The 17,532-nt window shown below is 57.2% G+C and overlaps 9 protein-coding genes across 9 annotated transcripts; 2 read left to right on the forward strand and 7 right to left on the reverse strand.

Annotated features, from left to right (window-relative positions):
- Positions 1 to 22: 22 nt before the first annotated feature.
- PG998_008792 (NAD dependent epimerase/dehydratase) lies at positions 23 to 1,057 on the reverse strand (the record flags this gene model as incomplete). Its single annotated transcript, XM_066875608.1, has 4 exons — positions 23 to 506; positions 566 to 633; positions 700 to 910; positions 996 to 1,057. Coding segments are annotated over 4 exons (825 nt in total), but the record flags the coding sequence as incomplete, so codon positions are not given.
- Positions 1,058 to 1,571: 514 nt separating this feature from the next.
- Positions 1,572 to 2,986, forward strand: PG998_008793 (beta-lactamase family protein; the record flags this gene model as incomplete). The annotated part of the gene is made up of 3 exons (XM_066875609.1): positions 1,572 to 1,710; positions 1,793 to 2,072; positions 2,137 to 2,986. The coding sequence occupies 3 exons, from the start codon at positions 1,572 to 1,574 to the stop codon at positions 2,984 to 2,986; spliced, it is 1,269 nt and encodes a 422-aa protein (XP_066731554.1).
- A 102-nt stretch (positions 2,987 to 3,088) lies between these two features.
- Positions 3,089 to 4,607, reverse strand: PG998_008794 (kinase-like protein; the record flags this gene model as incomplete). Its single annotated transcript, XM_066875610.1, has 5 exons — positions 3,089 to 3,201; positions 3,347 to 3,512; positions 3,586 to 3,890; positions 3,968 to 4,302; positions 4,384 to 4,607. 5 exons carry the CDS (start codon positions 4,605 to 4,607, stop codon positions 3,089 to 3,091), a joined length of 1,143 nt encoding a protein of 380 aa, XP_066731555.1.
- A 1,515-nt stretch (positions 4,608 to 6,122) lies between these two features.
- PG998_008795 (uncharacterized protein) lies at positions 6,123 to 6,341 on the reverse strand (the record flags this gene model as incomplete). Its single annotated transcript, XM_066875611.1, has 1 exon — positions 6,123 to 6,341. The coding sequence occupies one exon, from the start codon at positions 6,339 to 6,341 to the stop codon at positions 6,123 to 6,125; it is 219 nt and encodes a 72-aa protein (XP_066731556.1).
- Positions 6,342 to 6,518: 177 nt separating this feature from the next.
- On the reverse strand, positions 6,519 to 6,728 carry PG998_008796 (uncharacterized protein; the record flags this gene model as incomplete). Its single annotated transcript, XM_066875612.1, has 1 exon — positions 6,519 to 6,728. One exon carries the CDS (start codon positions 6,726 to 6,728, stop codon positions 6,519 to 6,521), a length of 210 nt encoding a protein of 69 aa, XP_066731557.1.
- Positions 6,729 to 7,697: 969 nt separating this feature from the next.
- On the reverse strand, positions 7,698 to 9,472 carry PG998_008797 (Satratoxin biosynthesis SC1 cluster protein 4; the record flags this gene model as incomplete). Its single annotated transcript, XM_066875613.1, has 6 exons — positions 7,698 to 7,841; positions 7,904 to 8,510; positions 8,568 to 8,944; positions 9,011 to 9,081; positions 9,150 to 9,206; positions 9,289 to 9,472. The coding sequence occupies 6 exons, from the start codon at positions 9,470 to 9,472 to the stop codon at positions 7,698 to 7,700; spliced, it is 1,440 nt and encodes a 479-aa protein (XP_066731558.1).
- Positions 9,473 to 11,718: 2,246 nt separating this feature from the next.
- On the reverse strand, positions 11,719 to 12,015 carry PG998_008798 (uncharacterized protein; the record flags this gene model as incomplete). The annotated part of the gene is made up of 1 exon (XM_066875614.1): positions 11,719 to 12,015. The coding sequence occupies one exon, from the start codon at positions 12,013 to 12,015 to the stop codon at positions 11,719 to 11,721; it is 297 nt and encodes a 98-aa protein (XP_066731559.1).
- A 28-nt stretch (positions 12,016 to 12,043) lies between these two features.
- PG998_008799 (uncharacterized protein) lies at positions 12,044 to 12,594 on the forward strand (the record flags this gene model as incomplete). The annotated part of the gene is made up of 2 exons (XM_066875615.1): positions 12,044 to 12,242; positions 12,311 to 12,594. 2 exons carry the CDS (start codon positions 12,044 to 12,046, stop codon positions 12,592 to 12,594), a joined length of 483 nt encoding a protein of 160 aa, XP_066731560.1.
- A 775-nt stretch (positions 12,595 to 13,369) lies between these two features.
- PG998_008800 (uncharacterized protein) lies at positions 13,370 to 15,819 on the reverse strand (the record flags this gene model as incomplete). The annotated part of the gene is given in 5 exon segments (XM_066875616.1): positions 13,370 to 13,710; positions 13,722 to 14,224; positions 14,247 to 14,984; positions 15,021 to 15,436; positions 15,631 to 15,819. The coding sequence occupies 5 exon segments, from the start codon at positions 15,817 to 15,819 to the stop codon at positions 13,370 to 13,372; spliced, it is 2,187 nt and encodes a 728-aa protein (XP_066731561.1).
- Between the last annotated feature and the right edge of the window lie 1,713 nt (positions 15,820 to 17,532).

Consider the following 17,532-nt stretch of genomic DNA (forward strand, 5'->3'; position numbering starts at 1 on the left):
AATCCCTTCTCCCAGAATTACAGTTCCAACATTCCCATCCCCATCTTTCCCAACACCTCCGGCGCCAACGTCCACGCATACCAAGCACAAGCAGCCACACCTCCCACAACCACCCCCACGCCACCGTCCCCGCCACGACCACCACCCTCCCCACCGTCTTCACATCCTCCGGCTTATTGTTATGCGGAAACGGCTCCGTGGGGACCTTCACCTTGAGCATCTCGCAAAGCGGCCCCCAGCCGTCCCTCACCTTGTAGAAGAACAGCTTCTCGGGGGCACGACCCGGCGCAGGAACGCCTCGTGGGTCTCGAGCACCTCGGGGCACTGGAAGCCCTTCAGGCCGAGACGCGAGACGCACGTCTTCTCGACAAGCGGGCCCCACTTGACGAATGAGTTGAGGATCGGCAACGGATAGACAAAGAAGGGCAGGTAGGGCCAGTCCACGAGGGACGAGATGGTTTGGGCGGATTTCCACCAGGATTGGGTATCGCGAGTCGTGGCGATGACTGATGAACGGGCATGTTTAGATCTTGGCTGTTACAAGTTGAGGAGAAGATGGGAAAACGTACCAACTGCATCTGGATACAGTTCGAGAAGTTCCGGCACCAGCCAGATGCACGGGGCGTCAACGCACTGATAGCAACAGTCAAGTCAGCGAGTACTGCGGCAAGAGAGGAAGAGTAAAGGGAGTGCGCCTACCGCGGAATACCCATCCATGAGCTCAGCCAGCAACCACTTTAGTTGCTGCTTCTCAGGAAGCGATCTATCCTTCTTGGATGCCAACCTCATGACTTCGAGCCAGTGATTCCGCTGTTTCTTGGTCCCAACAAGACCCTCGGCGCCGCCATCGTGGACGGGTCCTATAAGCGTTTCGAGGGCTTGGGCGAAGGTCTTGGTGCCGGTTCGGGACCTGTGATAGGCAAAAAAGGCCTGGTTAGTGTGTAGTTCCTCCGGGACGCACCACAGTTGGTCAGTCAATGGATAGCTGAACTTACATGCCGGCGCCGATGACGCGGAACGGAGTGCCCGGTTGCGGGCTTGAGTGTCCCTGGCCCATTTTGCCGGTGTGCGTGTTTGACAACTGCTGTGTCCTTTGACTCTCGCGATTCTCTTAAGTCGCGTTGCGGTTCTGCATAAGAGAGCACAGGAGGGTGGCAGCGATACTCCTCCTAGAACGGAGACATAGAACCCAGATAAGGAGCGAGTCACGCTTTGAGCAGAGCAGGTTTTCCGGTTCAAAATATAACCAATGGAAACATGATGACCTGGCACCTGTATTGTTACCCCAGCAAGGGTTGCGAGTCGTGACGGGACAAGGGACCCTGCCGATCAACCAGATGGGTCCATCTGGTGGGCCTTTGTATACTGACCCCTGAAGCACGCATGGACCCTGCGGATAGCAAGGGTACGTACTACAGTGGATAATTATAAACACCCCGAACAGTGACATAAAAATACCCCGGCGGGATATCGAGATCATACTCTCCCCCGCGGCCTTTTCACCCATCAAGTCGCCCGCTTTCTTCCTCTTCCGACTTTCCCCAATCTCCCACGCTAATTAAACCACTACAATGGCTTCCACTGTCGTTCCCGAGAGCGAGGGAGGTGCCGCGAGCGGCAGCATGGTCTCAGAGATGGAGTCGGCCTTCCAGTCGGCCGTGGAGTCGGGCAAGATACCCGGTGCTGTGGTCATGGCAAAGGATTTGACCGGTGAGCCCTGTCTGCGAGACGCTTCATGTCCAGCAAAGCTTTATCTTCCTCGCATGCCCGCTAACCACCGGTCATCGGACAGGGAAAATCGACTATGTGCGCTGCTTCGGTGCCAGAACCGTCCGACCGGATGAGGCAGGCGCACTGCCTCCGTTCGAAGTGGACACCATCATGAGGATGGGCCAGGCAACCGCGCTCGTCGGCATCATCATGGCCTTGCAAGTGGTGGACCAAGGCCTGCTTACCTTGGACGAAAGCGTCGAACGGTTCCTTCCTGACTTGTTCGCCATGAAGGTCCTGGCTGGCTTCGATGCCGAGGGCAAGCCAACGTGGAGGGAGCGCAACGGAGACATTACGCTTAGGTTGGAACACGTCTTCCCATGTAGTGCGGCGATACTCCCTACTGACACTTGCCGCGACACACAGGCAAATGCTCTCCGACACTTCAGGCATCTCCCACGTCCCCATCAACCCCCTCCTGCGCCAACTCGTCGCCAAGGGCTACTCCGAGTACCCCCTCCCCATCGGTGAGGAAACCGACATCCCCAACCCCCTCCTCGCGCCCCCCGTGTCCGACCCAGGCAAAGAATGGATCCACGGCACCAACCTCGACTGGGCGGGCAAGCTGGTCGAGCGCGCCACGAGCATTGACCTCGAGAGCTACATGCAGAAGCACATCTGCCAGCCGCTCGGCATCGCCGACATGACGTTCAAGCTGCAGCAGCGCCCGGACCTGATGGCCCGCCGCGCCGACCTGACCAAGCGCGGCCGCGACGACGGCCGCCTGCGCTACGACGACTCGGTCTACTTCTGCCGGGACCCGGACGAGTCCTACGGCGGGTGCGGCCTGTTCGCCAGCGCGGCGTCGTACATGAAGGTGATGCACTCGCTGCTGGCGAACGACGGGACGCTCCTGAGGCCGGCGACGGTGCGTCTGATGTTCCAGCCCGCGCTGGACGAGCGCACGGAGCAGGGCATGAACGAGCACTTCAACCACGTCATCAAGTTCATCAACTACGGGTACCCGCTGCCGCAGTGGCCGGACTTGCGGCGGAACTTCGGCCTGGGGGCCGTGGTCATCATGCAGGACCTGGACGGGGACAAGTGGCGGCGGAAGGGGTCGCTGTCGATCAACAACGGGTGGAACACCGGGCTGCAGATTGACCCGGCCGCGGGACTGTGCACGCTCGTGGCGTTCCAGACGCAGCCGTATAGTGATCCCATTGAGGAGGGGCTGGTACACACGTTTGAGAAGGCTATGTATTCGCAGCTATAGACTAGGGGGTGATGCGGGAAAACTATCTACCGAAGCTTCATCACCTGTGCCGTTCTCTCCCAAGCCTACTGAAAGCCTATAATCGCCGTCATGTATTGCGATTTAGATACTGGTCGTAATCCATTCGTCTTCGGCGAGTTCTTTTGCCGAAGAACGCTTCACAGGATCCCATTGGAGCATCTTCCGCATCATGGCCAGGAACCTTTCTCTGTCCGCTCCTCCAGATTAGTCTCCCGGTTTTCGAGAGGTACAGTCCTCGGGACGAGGACATCCGGACGAAAATCCCCTACAAAGGGAGCAAAGTGCCATTAGTAACGAAAAGAAGAGCATATAGGTATTTATAGGGTATATCAAGCTTACCTTGATCCGTAAAGAACTTGTGGCTAGACTTGCCTGACTTGAGAAGTGCCCTAGGAGGCGGCCCGAGCAAGGCAGCGATTTCTGCAAGGTGGGCGCGACTGCGATACGTCTGGTGCTCCATGCCTTGTCCTGTGAATAGGTGACCACCCTCGAATAGGTCCCATATCTAGAGGACAGCGCGAATTCCAGTTAGCTTCCATATCTTTCAAAGACTCTAGATAGTTCTTTAAACCGCTTACCATGCATCCTGTGTTCCATATATCAATCTGATTTGACCATGGTGCTTCTAGGATGACTTCGGGGGCTCTGTAGATATCGGGCTGGACGTCCTCTAGATGTTCTCTATCGTCTATAATAGCCGAGCCGAAATCACAAAGGACTGGGGCACCCCAGTCCTTTGGCATTTGCAGCTCGCGCGATAGATAGATGGCTCTTCCGTCATCAACCAGCTTTCGTGGAGACGGCTCGTGCAACTCTTGCTCTTCGAAAGCAGTAAATACAGAATCATCGTTGATGCCGAACATAATGTTATCAACTTTAATGTCTGTTACGCGACAGTCAGCAACCGCTGTTACGAAGAAAAGCCTGCTCGCCCATGGCTTCGTTCACTCTTTGACGTACCTGTATGAATCATCTGACATTCTACATGCAGAAACTCCAAAGCAAGAAAGAGGCGTCGAAGGATGAAGGCAAGCACTGGCGAGGGAAGTCGCCGTACTGGATTGCGGTGGAGGAAGGTCTGGGTGCTCTCCCACAATGGAGGATGAACTAGGCATCTATGGAAACCGTCTGGCCCAGACACATTGAAAGAGTCCAGCAGGTTCCTGACCGCTTCGCGGCCGGGGTGTTTTGCAGCAGAGGTAGATATACGCCGATACATTGAGAGCTCGTGTTCTAGTTGCTTGCCCATGGACTCCGAGTTGACGAAAAGCTTCAAAGCCACATGTCGGCGGCCACTGCATATCCACTGGTGATCAGCATGAAGGTATCGCTACTTGTCAGGACCGGATGAGGATTACTTCAAATCACGCGCTAACCAGACTGTCGATGTAGCTCCGAAGCCCAGCTTGCCAACAATCTGGTAGCGATCCCTGAGGATCTCGCCGATGCGGACGGGGTAGTAACGCGATGCGAGGTAGTCAGGAAAGAGCTCCTCCTCTATCTTCTCCTCTAATGGGATGCGTGCGAAGTTCGAGTTGGAGAAGGCAATAGGCTTCCACGCCCGGCCAGGCCAGGGCAGTCGCCTGAGAATGGAGGCCATCTCGAACCGATCATGAAAGTAAATGACGCGGAACGAGCCCGATAGGCTGGGACACGTTATTGGAAGCGAAACGCGAACTTTAGACATTTAAATCCACAAAGTTCCACTTTTATCACGTCGAAAATACTCCATGTCTCAGTCTCAGCCCTAGTATTAGTCATATCCCAGGAAGAGAGTTCTATATCTTTCACGTGGTACTCTATTGCCTACCATCTGCTCTATATATTTAGCATCCACTCTGCAGGATTGTCCCCTGAATTACAAGAAGAAGAGCCATGCACTTCTTTCGAAGTAGTTGATTAGAAATGTGGCGTCTGGGCCGATTTCACCAAAGTATAGTGTTTGCCCGCCGCTGCCGAGAAGTAGTAGCCGATCGAACATAGTGAAGAGCTGGAACGACAAATTTACACGGGAATCTTACTTACGGTCATATTACGGCTTTAACGACAGGACTTCTAAATGGATTGTTTCCCCGTACATGCCTCTAATAGTTGCCATCATAATCTGGCGAGTTACCCATCCATCCATCTTCCTCGCTCTGACTCAGTATCTCAACACCAGATCGACTGGCAGCTCTCACGCGTGAAGCGACAGAATATAACGCCACTATGGCCAAGATCGATGACACTTTTTTAGTCGAGTTTATCAGGCAGCAGCAGTCTTGACATGGAGCTATCTCTACCTTTGACTCATAAGGCTTGCCCCTCCATCGATGATAAAAGGACAGCCAGTCACAAAGCTAGCTCGTGGGCAGCTGAAGAAGACAATCGCATCCGCTATCTCCTCGGGCTGCGCGATGCGGCCAAGCGGCACACTCGGAACTATCGTGTCTTCGAGCCCAGGCACGTCTTCACAGACTTGCTTGATCGCTTTGGTGTTCACCCACGTCGGACAAACACAATTCACACGAATGCCGTCTTTGGCGTGATCGAGTGATGCAGTAGTCCAAATAGTTGGCAAATAATTATGTCTATTTTATTGTTGTATAACAGCCCTGGATGAGCGGAGGCCCTCGAGGTGCTAGTAGCAGCTAGCACTGACGAAGGCAACGTCGATGGTACTCGCTATACCCTACGCCACGAATGGTTGGTAGAAGCGAGATTAGCCAGGACGCCGCTCATCGAATCAAATGGGGAATGTTCACGACAACCAACCTTCGAGGTCCTGGTGGCCAGCAGCTATGCTGCCAGAATCATGTCTCGGGCGGTGAAAGTGAAACAATACCGAGGCCAATCAAGCACCTGTGTAATGCAAACTAGGGCCCTTTCATTTCTCTTAGGTGGGAAGACAGCTGGAAATTGAACCAAAAAAGAAAGAAAGAAGAAAAAAGAACTCGGGGCTAGGCGATGGCTGGTCGCGCGAGGGAGCTGTTCCGGCAAGAGTCAAGGTTCTGGTCAGCAGTGAAAGCAATGATGGCGAGGAGAGGCGGGCCCTGACATGAGCAGAATCCCCGCTGAAAGTTGTTATTTGGTATCAAGGAATTTCTCTCTTTGAGTCTACATTCATACAGCAACTCTAGGTCTTGTGCCTTGGGGTGTCCCAGAGCTTGTTGATCATTGCTTGCGAGACCAGGCTGTCTTGCTCATTGTTCTTATACACCTCCACCGTGTCGCAGGGCCCCTCGCGGAAGACCAGGGTCACTTGTTTGTTGCGGCTAGCTCGCACGGCGGCTCTCAGATCGGGGATCAAAAGGAGCAGCTTGTCCAGGGCAGACTGGGCGTCGTCTTGAGCCATATAGTCCTGGACATCCTCCCATGGGTCCCCCTATTGCGGCGCTGCCGGTGGCGCCACGAGCACGATATCCCGATACTAAATATTTACTGCGGTTTAACCACATCTGCTGTTTCGCCCTCAATCTTTCTCTTGGGTTACTATTCCACATTTTCAGTTCGACGGCATGCTTTTGTGGCGTCAGACGCCCCGGACGACTACGGTTGCAGATCCATTGTCCGGCGCAGGCATGATGTCGGCTGAATCGGGCGTGGCAGCTGCAAAGTCCCCGTATGGCGCAATGGTCGCGTCACCTTCGCCGTAAACTACACACGCCAAAGGCCCCAGGTCATAACGAAGTATGCGAACATGGAACTGGCTTCCCTCGAGTCCATTCGGATAGGCGGCCATTACATCCTCGAAGCGACGGCCGAGTATATGTATATCCCCCGTATCCTCGCAAGTGAGTCTTTCACTCTTTCTTGCATATTGCCCACGGGAAACCCCAGTATAAGCGAACCACGGACAACGGATGCATTGATCCTGAAGGGTATGGGTTTGCGATGATGAAAACCACAGAACGAGATCATCCTACCAAGAATGCCGCCGTTGGTAACTATATCGATGTCCTTGAGGTGGAAGTCTGGTCGTGTCAGTTCGATGGCTTGTAAGACTGGCCGCACAGATAAAGAAGGAACTTTAGAACAAAAGCCAGCAGCCAGTTTGGTGTAATCCAAGGGAAACGAAACACCGGTCTTTAGCACCGGTGGCCCTCCTATTTCTCTTATTAGCTTCGCTGTTTTGTTTCCCGTTCGTGTTTAGTACCGATGTCTCCACGTGGCAGGGACCACAAGACATATGATGAGCCAACGACTCCGAGGCCAAGACTGGATATAAAGCAAATCTCACCTGGGACCATGATGATGGGAGGACTACCGGTTTCGACCCAGTTGTAAGATGACAGCAGCTCGACATTGTTGATTTGAACCAACTCTGTGCGTTTTCTCTCAGCCGGTCGCGGAATGGCAACGGTGGTTATCTGCGGGCCGAGTCCCCGTAACATCCATTGAAACCTCTCAGGGAATTTTTGCATGAGGAACAAGGATAACGGTGGTGGTATATCACAGGATACAGGTAATAGCTTCGAAGGTTGGTTTTTGACAAGGATATTGTGAAATGCGTTGAACATTTGAGTTGAGAAATGGCGGGAAAAACTGTCTAGTCTGTGGCTGAACCAGGCACCGCCGCTGTGGCGCATCGAAATACCACCTCAGTGCCAGTGCTTGCGAACATCACGTTATGACATCGACAATTGTACGCTAATTGCCATGCATGTATTAATTCGATTATGGCATCGATGTCTGTCTGCTATTACTATTGCTATTGCTCGTAGCTCACACTAGTCTCCTTCAACACGCTGATGCCCGCCCCCTGCTGGCCGCGCGACGACCCGTCGACCGAGACGCTCGCCGTGTGCACCGCGCCGCCGCCGTGCAGGGCCTCGATCGTGTTGGCGCTGACCGTCTCGAGGTCGACCACAACCACGGGCCGCGTCGTCGTCGTCGCCGACCGGCCCCCTCCAGTACCATCTCGTCGCTCTTCGAGTGCTGGTGCTGCGAGTAGTAGTAGTGCGGCGACGACGAGGGCCACAGCCGCAGTTCGTCGTCGTCGTCGTCGTTGTCGTCGACGCCCGCCCAGCTCCGCCCGATGCTGCTCAGGAAATTGCCGCCCTTCTTGTTGCTGCTGCCGCCGCTGCTGCCGCTCGTCACCGTCGTCTTCGTCGTCACCACCGTCCCGCCGCCGTGGCTCTTGTGGTGGTTGTCGTCGCGGGACCCCAGCGCGTAGGACCGCGACTGCATGCGCCGGCGCTGGCGGTTCGTCTCGACCACCGTGTTCAGGTGGTACATGTGCGGCGTGCCCTTGTTGTTCGTGGTGCTCGGGCCCCCGTCTTGTCGTCCGCCGCCGCCGCCGCCGGGGGTGTTGCGCGAGACGGCCCGGGAGAGATGCGACGACACGAGGCTCGGCAGGTACCGGATGAAGAAGGGCTTGAGCGCGGGCACCGACGCGCACACGACGCCCATGTTCATCTCGAGGAAGGCGAGCAGGTAGTCGATGGTGACGTCCCAGGGCCGGTCCTCGCTGGCCTTGAGGCTGGGGATGATGGAGGCGCGCGCGATGGTGATGGCGCAGACTCTGGGATGTGTGTCAGCCAGTCATGCCATTTGTCGTCCGAGGACGGGGACTACTCACATGGCGCCGGCCCCAAAGAGCGCGATCAGCGATATCTTCTGCCGCACCGTGATCTGCAGCGGCAGCAGGATGGGGATGGGGATGGACAAGGTGGCGACGTCGATGACGATGTTGAGGATGCTCAGCGCCAGGTAGCCGCCCCACGTGTCGAGGCACGTGCTGTTCTCGATGTTGTAGTTCCAGCTGGCGGCGACGGGCTGGCACGGGAACAGGTTGACGCAGGCGTAGGTGACGGAGAAGACGGCGACGGCGCCGATCAGGGCCATGGTCGACCAGCGGAACCACTCCTCGGGTGACAGCTGCAGGTACCAGCAGAGGATGGACAGCTTGGCGAAGCCGACGCTCAGCGTGTAGAAGCACGTCTCGATCACGGCGTACTAGATGGGCGGGGGGAGCCGAGTCAGCTTCGGTCATGGCAGTCCGGCCAAACGTGGTGAGCTTACCAACGGGTATCCAATCGCCCACTTGTCCCAGGGTATGTCCCATTTATGGTAGGTTAGGCCATGGTTCACCTCTGCACTCGGTTGTCAGAGAATGTGTCTCATACGAGTGAATCGGCTCGGGGGTGATGCAGTTACGTACGCTGAAGTGTCAAGCCAAATGCCACAATGGCACAGATCATGGCCAGGACGACGAAGTCTAGAAGGGGATTCTCACATAAGCATCCGTCCGTCCAACAAGCCGAGGATTATGGGTTTCGCGGGGGAAGGAACATGCTTACAGTCATCGAGCTTGATCCTCTTGCGAAGAATGTGCACGCGGGTGAAGAGGCGCAGACTCAGGGCCGTGATGCCAATCGCCAGGGCGATGGTGCCGACGACGATGATTTCCTGCCTGCGGTTCGGCGGGTGGTCGACGGTGCGCTGCTGGCCGGCGGGCGGCTCCGATGCGTAGCGACCGGCCATGGCGGCGCTGCGGCCGAAGCGTGCGACGAGCGTGGCCAGGAACAATCAATCGGTGGGCGCCTTATAAGTGTGTGTGGTAAGGTCGCGAGTCGTATCGATGCCTACAAGACATGGTGAAGTAACGGTGTCTTGGGCAAGTCTAATGCGGAGCAGGTAGTAGTAGCAGAGTGAGATGTGATGTGACGAACCACCCACTGCCACAAGCAGCAGCAGCAGCAGCAGCAGGCAAGATAGATAGATGTATGCAGTTCGTGCCAGACTCAGACTCGTCGGAATCTGGGTTCCAAAGTAAGCCAACTCGTCGATGCAGGAAGGCGGGGGCCTCGCGTGCTGAACGACAGGGTTCTGGACAGGGGTTGGGAAAGCTAAGCCCTTTGCTTTTGGTCCGAGGGTGAGAGAGGGAGCAGAGGGAGACAGTAGTACATGTAGTAATCTCGTAATCATCCCAGGAGGATGGTGGAAAGGATTCGATAATTAGCCGGACTCGGTCTTCGTATGGGGCGACATGGGCTGTCAGTCTGCCGGTCGCGGAGGCAGGGTGCTCCTATCGACGCCGGCGAATAGGAAGTATCGGGTAGATTGCCAGGCAAGCTAACAGACGAACACACACACCTTACACACAGAGAGAGACGCACACATAAACACACGCCACATCCTTCTGAGACGACGAGCGTTTGCCTTATGCTGAGGGTCCAGCACTCGCCAGAGTGGATGGGGTAGCCAGAAGGTGGCCAGAAGGTGGCCAGAAGGTGGCCAAGTCGCCCCGTCGCACCGCTAGTGGAGCGCTGTCACGACGGACCGTATCGGGGGCTCTATTGGATCCTTGGATCCTTGGGGCTAGGGATGGAAATAGGACGACGGAGGAGCATGGCGACGACCTCCAGCAGGTGCATGAATGCGGTAAGTCGTTCGCAACGTGGTGTGGCGCACCTGTCGTCGGGTGGGCAACACCCCAACGGCTGGCGCCAATAGAAGATGGGAGGGTGTGGATGGCAGGGGATGGGATGGGGGACACGCGCTGTCGAAAAGCAAGTCGTCCCCAGATGTGTCTGTCGCATAAGCCGCCTCGATGCACCAATTGGACAACATGTGCTAGAAGACCTGCTATTTCGGGAAGCGCCGTGGGCAGGACCGGCAGGACTGGAGTTGGAAGTTCGCAATGCCCAAGGGCGTTACAGATGCTGCACTACGCATGCGAGCGCGACGTTCGGATTGGCCCGTCACATGGCGATCCGTGGAGCATCGGCGGGTTCATTTTAACCATGGAGAAGATGCCCACCCCAAGACGATGCATCATTCACTGGCTCGCCTTTGTTTACCCCAAGCAGCCCGAGACCCCGCCGCCTGTCAGCTGCCCCCCCCAGGACGGGCTGAGATTTCCTTCTCTTCTGCGGCACAGACACGCGCATGTCCGAGATATAGCATCGTCATGTCCGGCCTGCCCCAAGAAGAAAAGCATCCCTTATTACCTCGCACCCGAGGGGAGAAAAAGAAAGTGGTTGGAATAAAGTTGGTGAGGTGGCTCTCTCTACTTTCTAGTAGCGGTGCCATAATAACGAACGCACCAACATGACACATGGCACACCACTTTTAGTAGTCGTAGCACCACCACTGGCCTCCATTTGCGGAGCCATGGCCCGTCCCATACCCGTCGCTCTGGTTCTGTTAATCGTGGAGTCAAGGCTGATATAGTGGTAGGGTCATTTAGCATGACCTAAATCCATAAGGCTCAAGTCAGGGAAATCGGGACGCCTGACTTGTGGGTAGCGAATAGTTACAGTCTGCAGTGAACATTCCCTACCGAACAAGATCAAGGGCTCAACAGGCAAAAGACAGTGTAAGCGCGTCACTTGGGCTCGTATACGGCCCATACGCATCATTCAGCTCCAGCGTATAGGAGGTTCAGCTGTAATGATGTGAGAGCACGCCGTCACACGTTCAATCTTCCTGCGGCATGCACGAGTTGTCACGTAGCGCGGGGTATCGCAAGCCTTGAGGGGGCCATGAACTACAAAAATGAACCCCCGACGTCCAGAGATTAGGTTTGATTGCAGGCTCGCACTCCGACAACCCCGTGCTTCGCGCGCTCATCACACTGCGCCATCCCACGCATACGTCGTCGGGTCTACTGCAGCGAACAGCACTTCATCCCAGGCCAGCCAGCCCCGAACCATGGCCGGGCTCCTGAAAGGCACTGCCTTCATCACGGGCGCAGCGTCGGGTAACCCCAACCCCCCATTTCCCCCTCACTGCCGAGGAAGTCTAGGCAATCGCGCGATGGCTGACAAGACGGTGCTTTCCAAGGCATCGGCCGGCAGACAGCCCGCGCATTTGCCGCCGCCGGCGTGCAGCGCCTGGCCCTCGCCGACATCAACGCCGACGCCCTCGCGAGCGCCGCGGCGTCGCTGCGGGAGCAGCACGCCGGCGTGGTAGTCCTGCCGCTCGAGATGGACGTCCGGGACGCGGCGGCGGTCAAGGCGGGGCCTGGCGGGCGCCAAGCGGAAATTCGGCCGCATCGACGTCGCCGTCAACAACGCCGGCATCGCCGGGTCGGGCGCCAGGACGCACGAGATGGACGAGGCCGAGTGGCTGAACGTCACCGACGTCCTGCTCCACGGGGTCTGGCGCTGCCAGAAGGAGGAGCTCGCCATCATGACGGCGCAGGAGGTGGCGTCGCCCAGGGAGGGCCGCGGGTGCATCGTCAACGTCGCCTCCATGCTCGGCCTGGTGGGGATCCGGTCGACGGCCGCTTACACGAGCGCGAAGCACGGTAAGCAGGGGAAACGAATGAAACCCGTGTCTGTACTCATCATGCCAACTCATTGGCGACAATAACAGGAGTGATTGGGCTCACACGCACCGATGCCCTGACGTACGGGCCCCTGGGGATCCGCATCAACGCCATCGCCCCGGGCTTCACGGAGACGCCGCTGGTGACCAGGGACCTGGAGCCGGGCTCCGAAACGGCAGCGGCGGTGACGGCTATGATCATGAAGGCGCCGCTGGGCCGCATGGCGACGATGGAGGAGATTGCCGACTGCATCGTCTTCCTCGCCTCTCCGATGAGCAGCTTCGTGCACGGGTCGGTCCTGGTGGCGGATGGGGGATACACTGCCGGCTGATGAGGAGCTATTCAATAAAATTATTTTGTGCAGAACATTTGGTGCGGGGCATTGCTACAGCGCATTTGACGCTGTAGCTCCAGCGCCCCCAGTGCCCCCCAAGGATCGTCCCCCGTAGACCCTGAATTTGTATGCTGGCTTGTCCCTCTACAAAATTGTCCTGCTCGACTACACCGCATCAGTGGCAATAGAGATAGAACAGGCACGTGCATGGGCAGACGGGGCATGACGATTGAAACCAAGAAGCAACGTTTTGCAAGTGTGATAATTAATTGTGATTATGCCTAAAGGCGAATAGAGTTGTGAAGCCCAGCACTCATTTCTCTGTCCTGACGCCGTAACCTGAACATAACCTTCTATCGCTAACCTGTCAATTCTGGACCTCAAATGACCGCCTGCCACGCTATTCTCGCCACGTAACCGCACCCATGGGGTCTGGCTTGGAATTCAAGCGGCAAGCCCGCCTCAGGCGGTAGGGAAAGGGTTGCTGTAAGCCGCCAACCTTGAGTAACCGCAGTCGCGACGGGTTCCTACAATGTCGAAATGTGTGGTAGTCAATGGGCTGGCTCAGTCGGCTAGATCCCGTAGGAAGCTGGCGGCGGCCGTTTCTATCGAATTTCCAAAAAGCCGCCATTCGCGCCATTGGCTACCAGCGAACGGCTGAGTATGTCTCATCTTATTGCAGCAGCATCATATGACCACATGAGCACGTCCGTGGGCCTCTGAATCATGCGAGTTTCCTCAGTATCATCGGACTTTGTTGCATTACATTCCTTCATCCTGGCGACACGCGCTCTGGCTTCGGGGACTCCGAGTTTGGGTCTGGCGTGGAGGTCGCCGGAGCCCGCGTCGAGGATGCCTCGGGGTCGGAAGAGATGACAATGGTGGGAGGACTGGACTCCTGGCTCGCTTCTTCCATGCTTGCGACCGTGTTCTCGCTCGTCATCTGCGGGCTGCTCCACGAGGAGCCGTGGCGACGCGCAGGCGACGGCACTTCCAGGGTGTCTCTTCGCCGCGGCCGCGCCACCCTCGCGTCCGCGGCGGCAAGAGAGGGCCCGGCCTCGTCTCGGGGCGTGCGCGCCACGGGCAACGTGTTGGAGCGCGCCGCCTCGCCTCCTCCCCGCGACTGGGCGACGCCGCCCGGCTGATGGGTATGCCCATGGCGTCGTAGCCGGCCGCGACGCTAGTGAAGCTCCCGGCCCTCGACCGCGACCTCCGCAGCGGCGCGGCCCCCGCCGCCTCCTCCTCCGAGTCGTCGCGCGGCGGGTTGTACTGCTGCCGGATCTGGCCGAGGTCGGGGTTGCGCGTGGCCTCGCCCGGGATCTCGGGGAAGTCCTGCGCCCGGCCGCGCTTGAACTCGGAGTCGTCGAACAGGTCCGGCGCCGGCGTGCCCATGTACCGGCCCAGGTCCCCGATCATGCGCGCCATCTTCCGTCGGCCGCCCGCGTCGGACCGCACGTCGGCGTCGCTGTCGTGGGTCGGGTTGCGTTCTAGGTCGGGCGAGGAGGCGGGGTTGGTCGGGGACGTCGTCTGGCGGGTGGCTGCCATCGAGGGGGAGTTCGTGGCGTGCTGCTGCATGGGGCTCTCGTGTATGATGTTGTGACGGCTTCCCATATCCCCGAAATCTCCGCTGTGTCTCGGTGGGGGGGTACGTGTGCAATTCGATGTGCTCCGTTGTGCCTGGCTGCGTATTCAATCCCTGTTGCGGCGAGTTTTGTGGGTGAATAGAACCGTCCGAGGGAGTAGGGTTCTTTGGCATCGGGATGCGCGGATGCATCCCCAAAACATACAGGGAGCCCAGCGCGGCCAAGACGGTCCCGACGATGGGCGCCCACTGTCCGATGCTGGAGACGGGCTCGGTCTGGTAGTTGACCGACTCGCTCCAGAAGTTCATCTCGCCAATCACCATGATGGCGAGCACGGCGCCCACGAAGACGGGGATCTGCACCACGCTCAAGAACGAGCGGATGATGTCGTTGACGTTCATCATCTTGCCGATAGTGGCGCCGTTGGTCCCCTCGATCTCCTCGGCCAGGTCCACGTCCCGCTTGTTGCCGAACCGCCGCTTCCAGTTGATCTCGAGGATCTTGTTCCACATGGACACCATGGACAGGATGGCCGGGATGCAGCAGGCTGCGGCTAGCAGCGTGGCCGCGCCAAAGGTCAGCTTCTGTGGCGCCGGGATGATGAAGATCTCGTTGGTGGACCCCTGGCGCAGCGTCGAGAATGGCCCGTCATCCTCCGTACAGATGATCCCGCAAGTGACGTCTTGATAGGGGAACGACTGGTTCAAGGTGGGCGAGATCACTGTCCCATTTTTGTCTTGGGTGCATTCAATTGGCCCGAGGCGGTAGAACTCGACAGTCAAGCTCAGCAGACCTATGTAAGTTCTGTTAGGCCATGCCCATACTGGGGTGGGAATTCACTTGCCGGCAAGGATCAAGCCAGTCCACAAGAAGATGAGATTGCGAGCCGGATCGTAGAAGTACGTTTTAGACCAGCGGACCGTGACGGGGGCGGCCAAAATGCCGATGGAGCACAACTGGAATGCCCCATACACATCCATATCGACGGCGCCTAGTCTGCATGTTAGTGGGGGGCGCCATGCACAAATCGATCGGGGAGCTTGGAGGAACGGACCGTCCTTGTGCATGGCGGCTAGCACGATGCCGTGGAATGCGGCGATGGCTGGGAAGAGGAGGCCGGCGGCCAGACAGGCATTCCTGAGCCATTCCGTCTTGCGCGCAAGGATGCACGCTGCTACGAGGGCGTAGTAGCTACGGGCGAAAGCGATGAGTAAGTGATTTCGTTTTACACTCGGCGCGGACCATGGGCGGTATGGCTATCTGGCAACCTTACGGGGGACGGCAGTGGAGTTGGGACGACGCGTATGCAGGAGGGAGAAAAAGGGCAGCAGTAGTAGGGCTGATGTCTATTGTGGATAAAGGACCCATAGCGAAACCAATCGTGAACTACGACACGGCGGGCCGAATATGTACGACATCATGTATGTATGCATTGGTTGATATGGCTTACAGAATTCTCGACCCCGGGCCATACTGGCCAGACACAGGCCACGCGCAGATGACCTGCCAGGGAGGAAGCGTCGTCGAGTTCGGGGGTCGAGTTGGTCGCGAGCGACGAGATTATGGCCGTTAGATTACTCACTGGGTCGCGATTCACGAGGGAGGCAACCGGCGGGCTAGCGGGGAACACGGCTGGCATGTCGGAAGAGGGACGGGACGAAACCTTGACCTTGCCGAGCACCGGCGAATGTTGCTGCTCAAGAGGAAGAAGCGAAGAGCATGCAACCATGCGACGATGTCAATGTAAGTAAATGCTTCTGTCTCCCTTTGGTGTTGCGTGTCGGGTCATCAGTTTTGTAGGCTGGGCAAAAAGAACAGAGCCGCATGCAGGGCGTCAATGGGCGACGTGACGGACAGGCAGAGGGATAGGAAAGCGGCCACGTCAAGACATTGCCTCAGCCGCATCATGAGGTTGGACTGGGCTGCCGGGCAAAGAAGACTGGATCAACTGGGCAATGGGTACATGCTCGATGAGCCAGGCCAAAGTCCAGGGCAACGAGAGAGATCATGATGGCCATGTCAGCTTCACCCGCACCTAGGTGATGGATCTACGTGTCTGACCCAACATTGCTACTCCGGCAGGCAGCATGGAAAGAAGCACAGAGCGAGCGAGTTCACTACTGGACTAGACCGGCAGCTGGTTTTCGCGGGGGAGAGAGGAGAGACAAAAACCAGAAGGGGGCTTGGGGGCTGTGCTGAGGATGCAAGTACGTCGTATAGAAAGCCAGTGACGCTCACCATTTGCCGGTCCTGGATTCCCGCTTGCTTGATTCTCGACCAGTCACGATGAGATGCAAAAGGCGGTATCGAATTGTCACGGCATTGGTGCGACGTAAGCATGCAGCCACCTAACGTAAATCTCCCGAATGGATGGATCGAAAGTGCAAAAGCGCTGCACTGGGAGAAAAGCTCGGTATCACTTTGGGCGACGACCACGACGACCACAACGGCCACGACCAGGCTGCCATGATTGATTGAGTTTGTCGCCGAGGAAGACAAGCATCGGATTGCAGGTGGTGGCCCGGTCCAGCCTTTTTGACTTGGGATCCGATCGGATGGATTCGGCCAACGAGAAGACAAAAAGCTGTCAAATGTCATCCCAGCTCTTTTCGTTTTCCCTGCTTGGCTTCAGTACAGTTATTAGTGAAGAAATGTAGGCAGCAATTCCCGCTAACCTTGGGCCCTGGTTTGGGGTTTACTGGGGTTTACTGGGGTTATGCTAGGGGATTCCTGCGCTTTAGCGGGGTTTCCCCGGGCTCTTCCATCCTAGTGTGGGCAGTAGTGTAGGGTCCCGGAATTCCAAGATCTGTCAACACACATTTGTACCTCCAAGACATACATGTAGGAGTCACTTGGGATCAACTGACAGCCCTATTCATGAATACCACACCTGCTCTGCTGCTGTAACACGGCACACCGTCAACGGCGGCCCATTGCTCTCTCCCGCCGCGATTGTGCCATGGAGCGTCTGTCGTGCCGCCCAAGTGGCCCTGTCTCTTCTATCTCTTCCTCTTCCCACCTGGATGCCAATACTGGACCCCAGATCGACCCGGGGGCCGTGGGCTCTTCGGTCTGCTAGCTGGAGCTTGTTTCGATCGTCAGGCGACTTGTTCGGATCTGGCCGTGTCTCGTCGACGTCAGCGCCATTGTCCCACTTGCTGTCGGAATAAAGACAATCTTCGGCCGGATTGCGAGCACCCCGTACCGCGAAGGCACGTACGCAAGCGACACCTCACTGGCATTATCAAACGTGCACCATCGGACACTAATGCGAAGTATCGCGGACCAAGCGCATCCAGCAAGCACTTTAGAGCGCCGGGTGCCGTTCCGACCAACGCGACAATCTGCTATT

This window comes from Apiospora kogelbergensis (genome assembly GCF_038363985.1).
Source record: "Apiospora kogelbergensis strain CBS 113332 chromosome Unknown utg000005l_segment0_segment0, whole genome shotgun sequence".
NCBI lineage: Eukaryota > Fungi > Ascomycota > Sordariomycetes > Amphisphaeriales > Apiosporaceae > Apiospora > Apiospora kogelbergensis.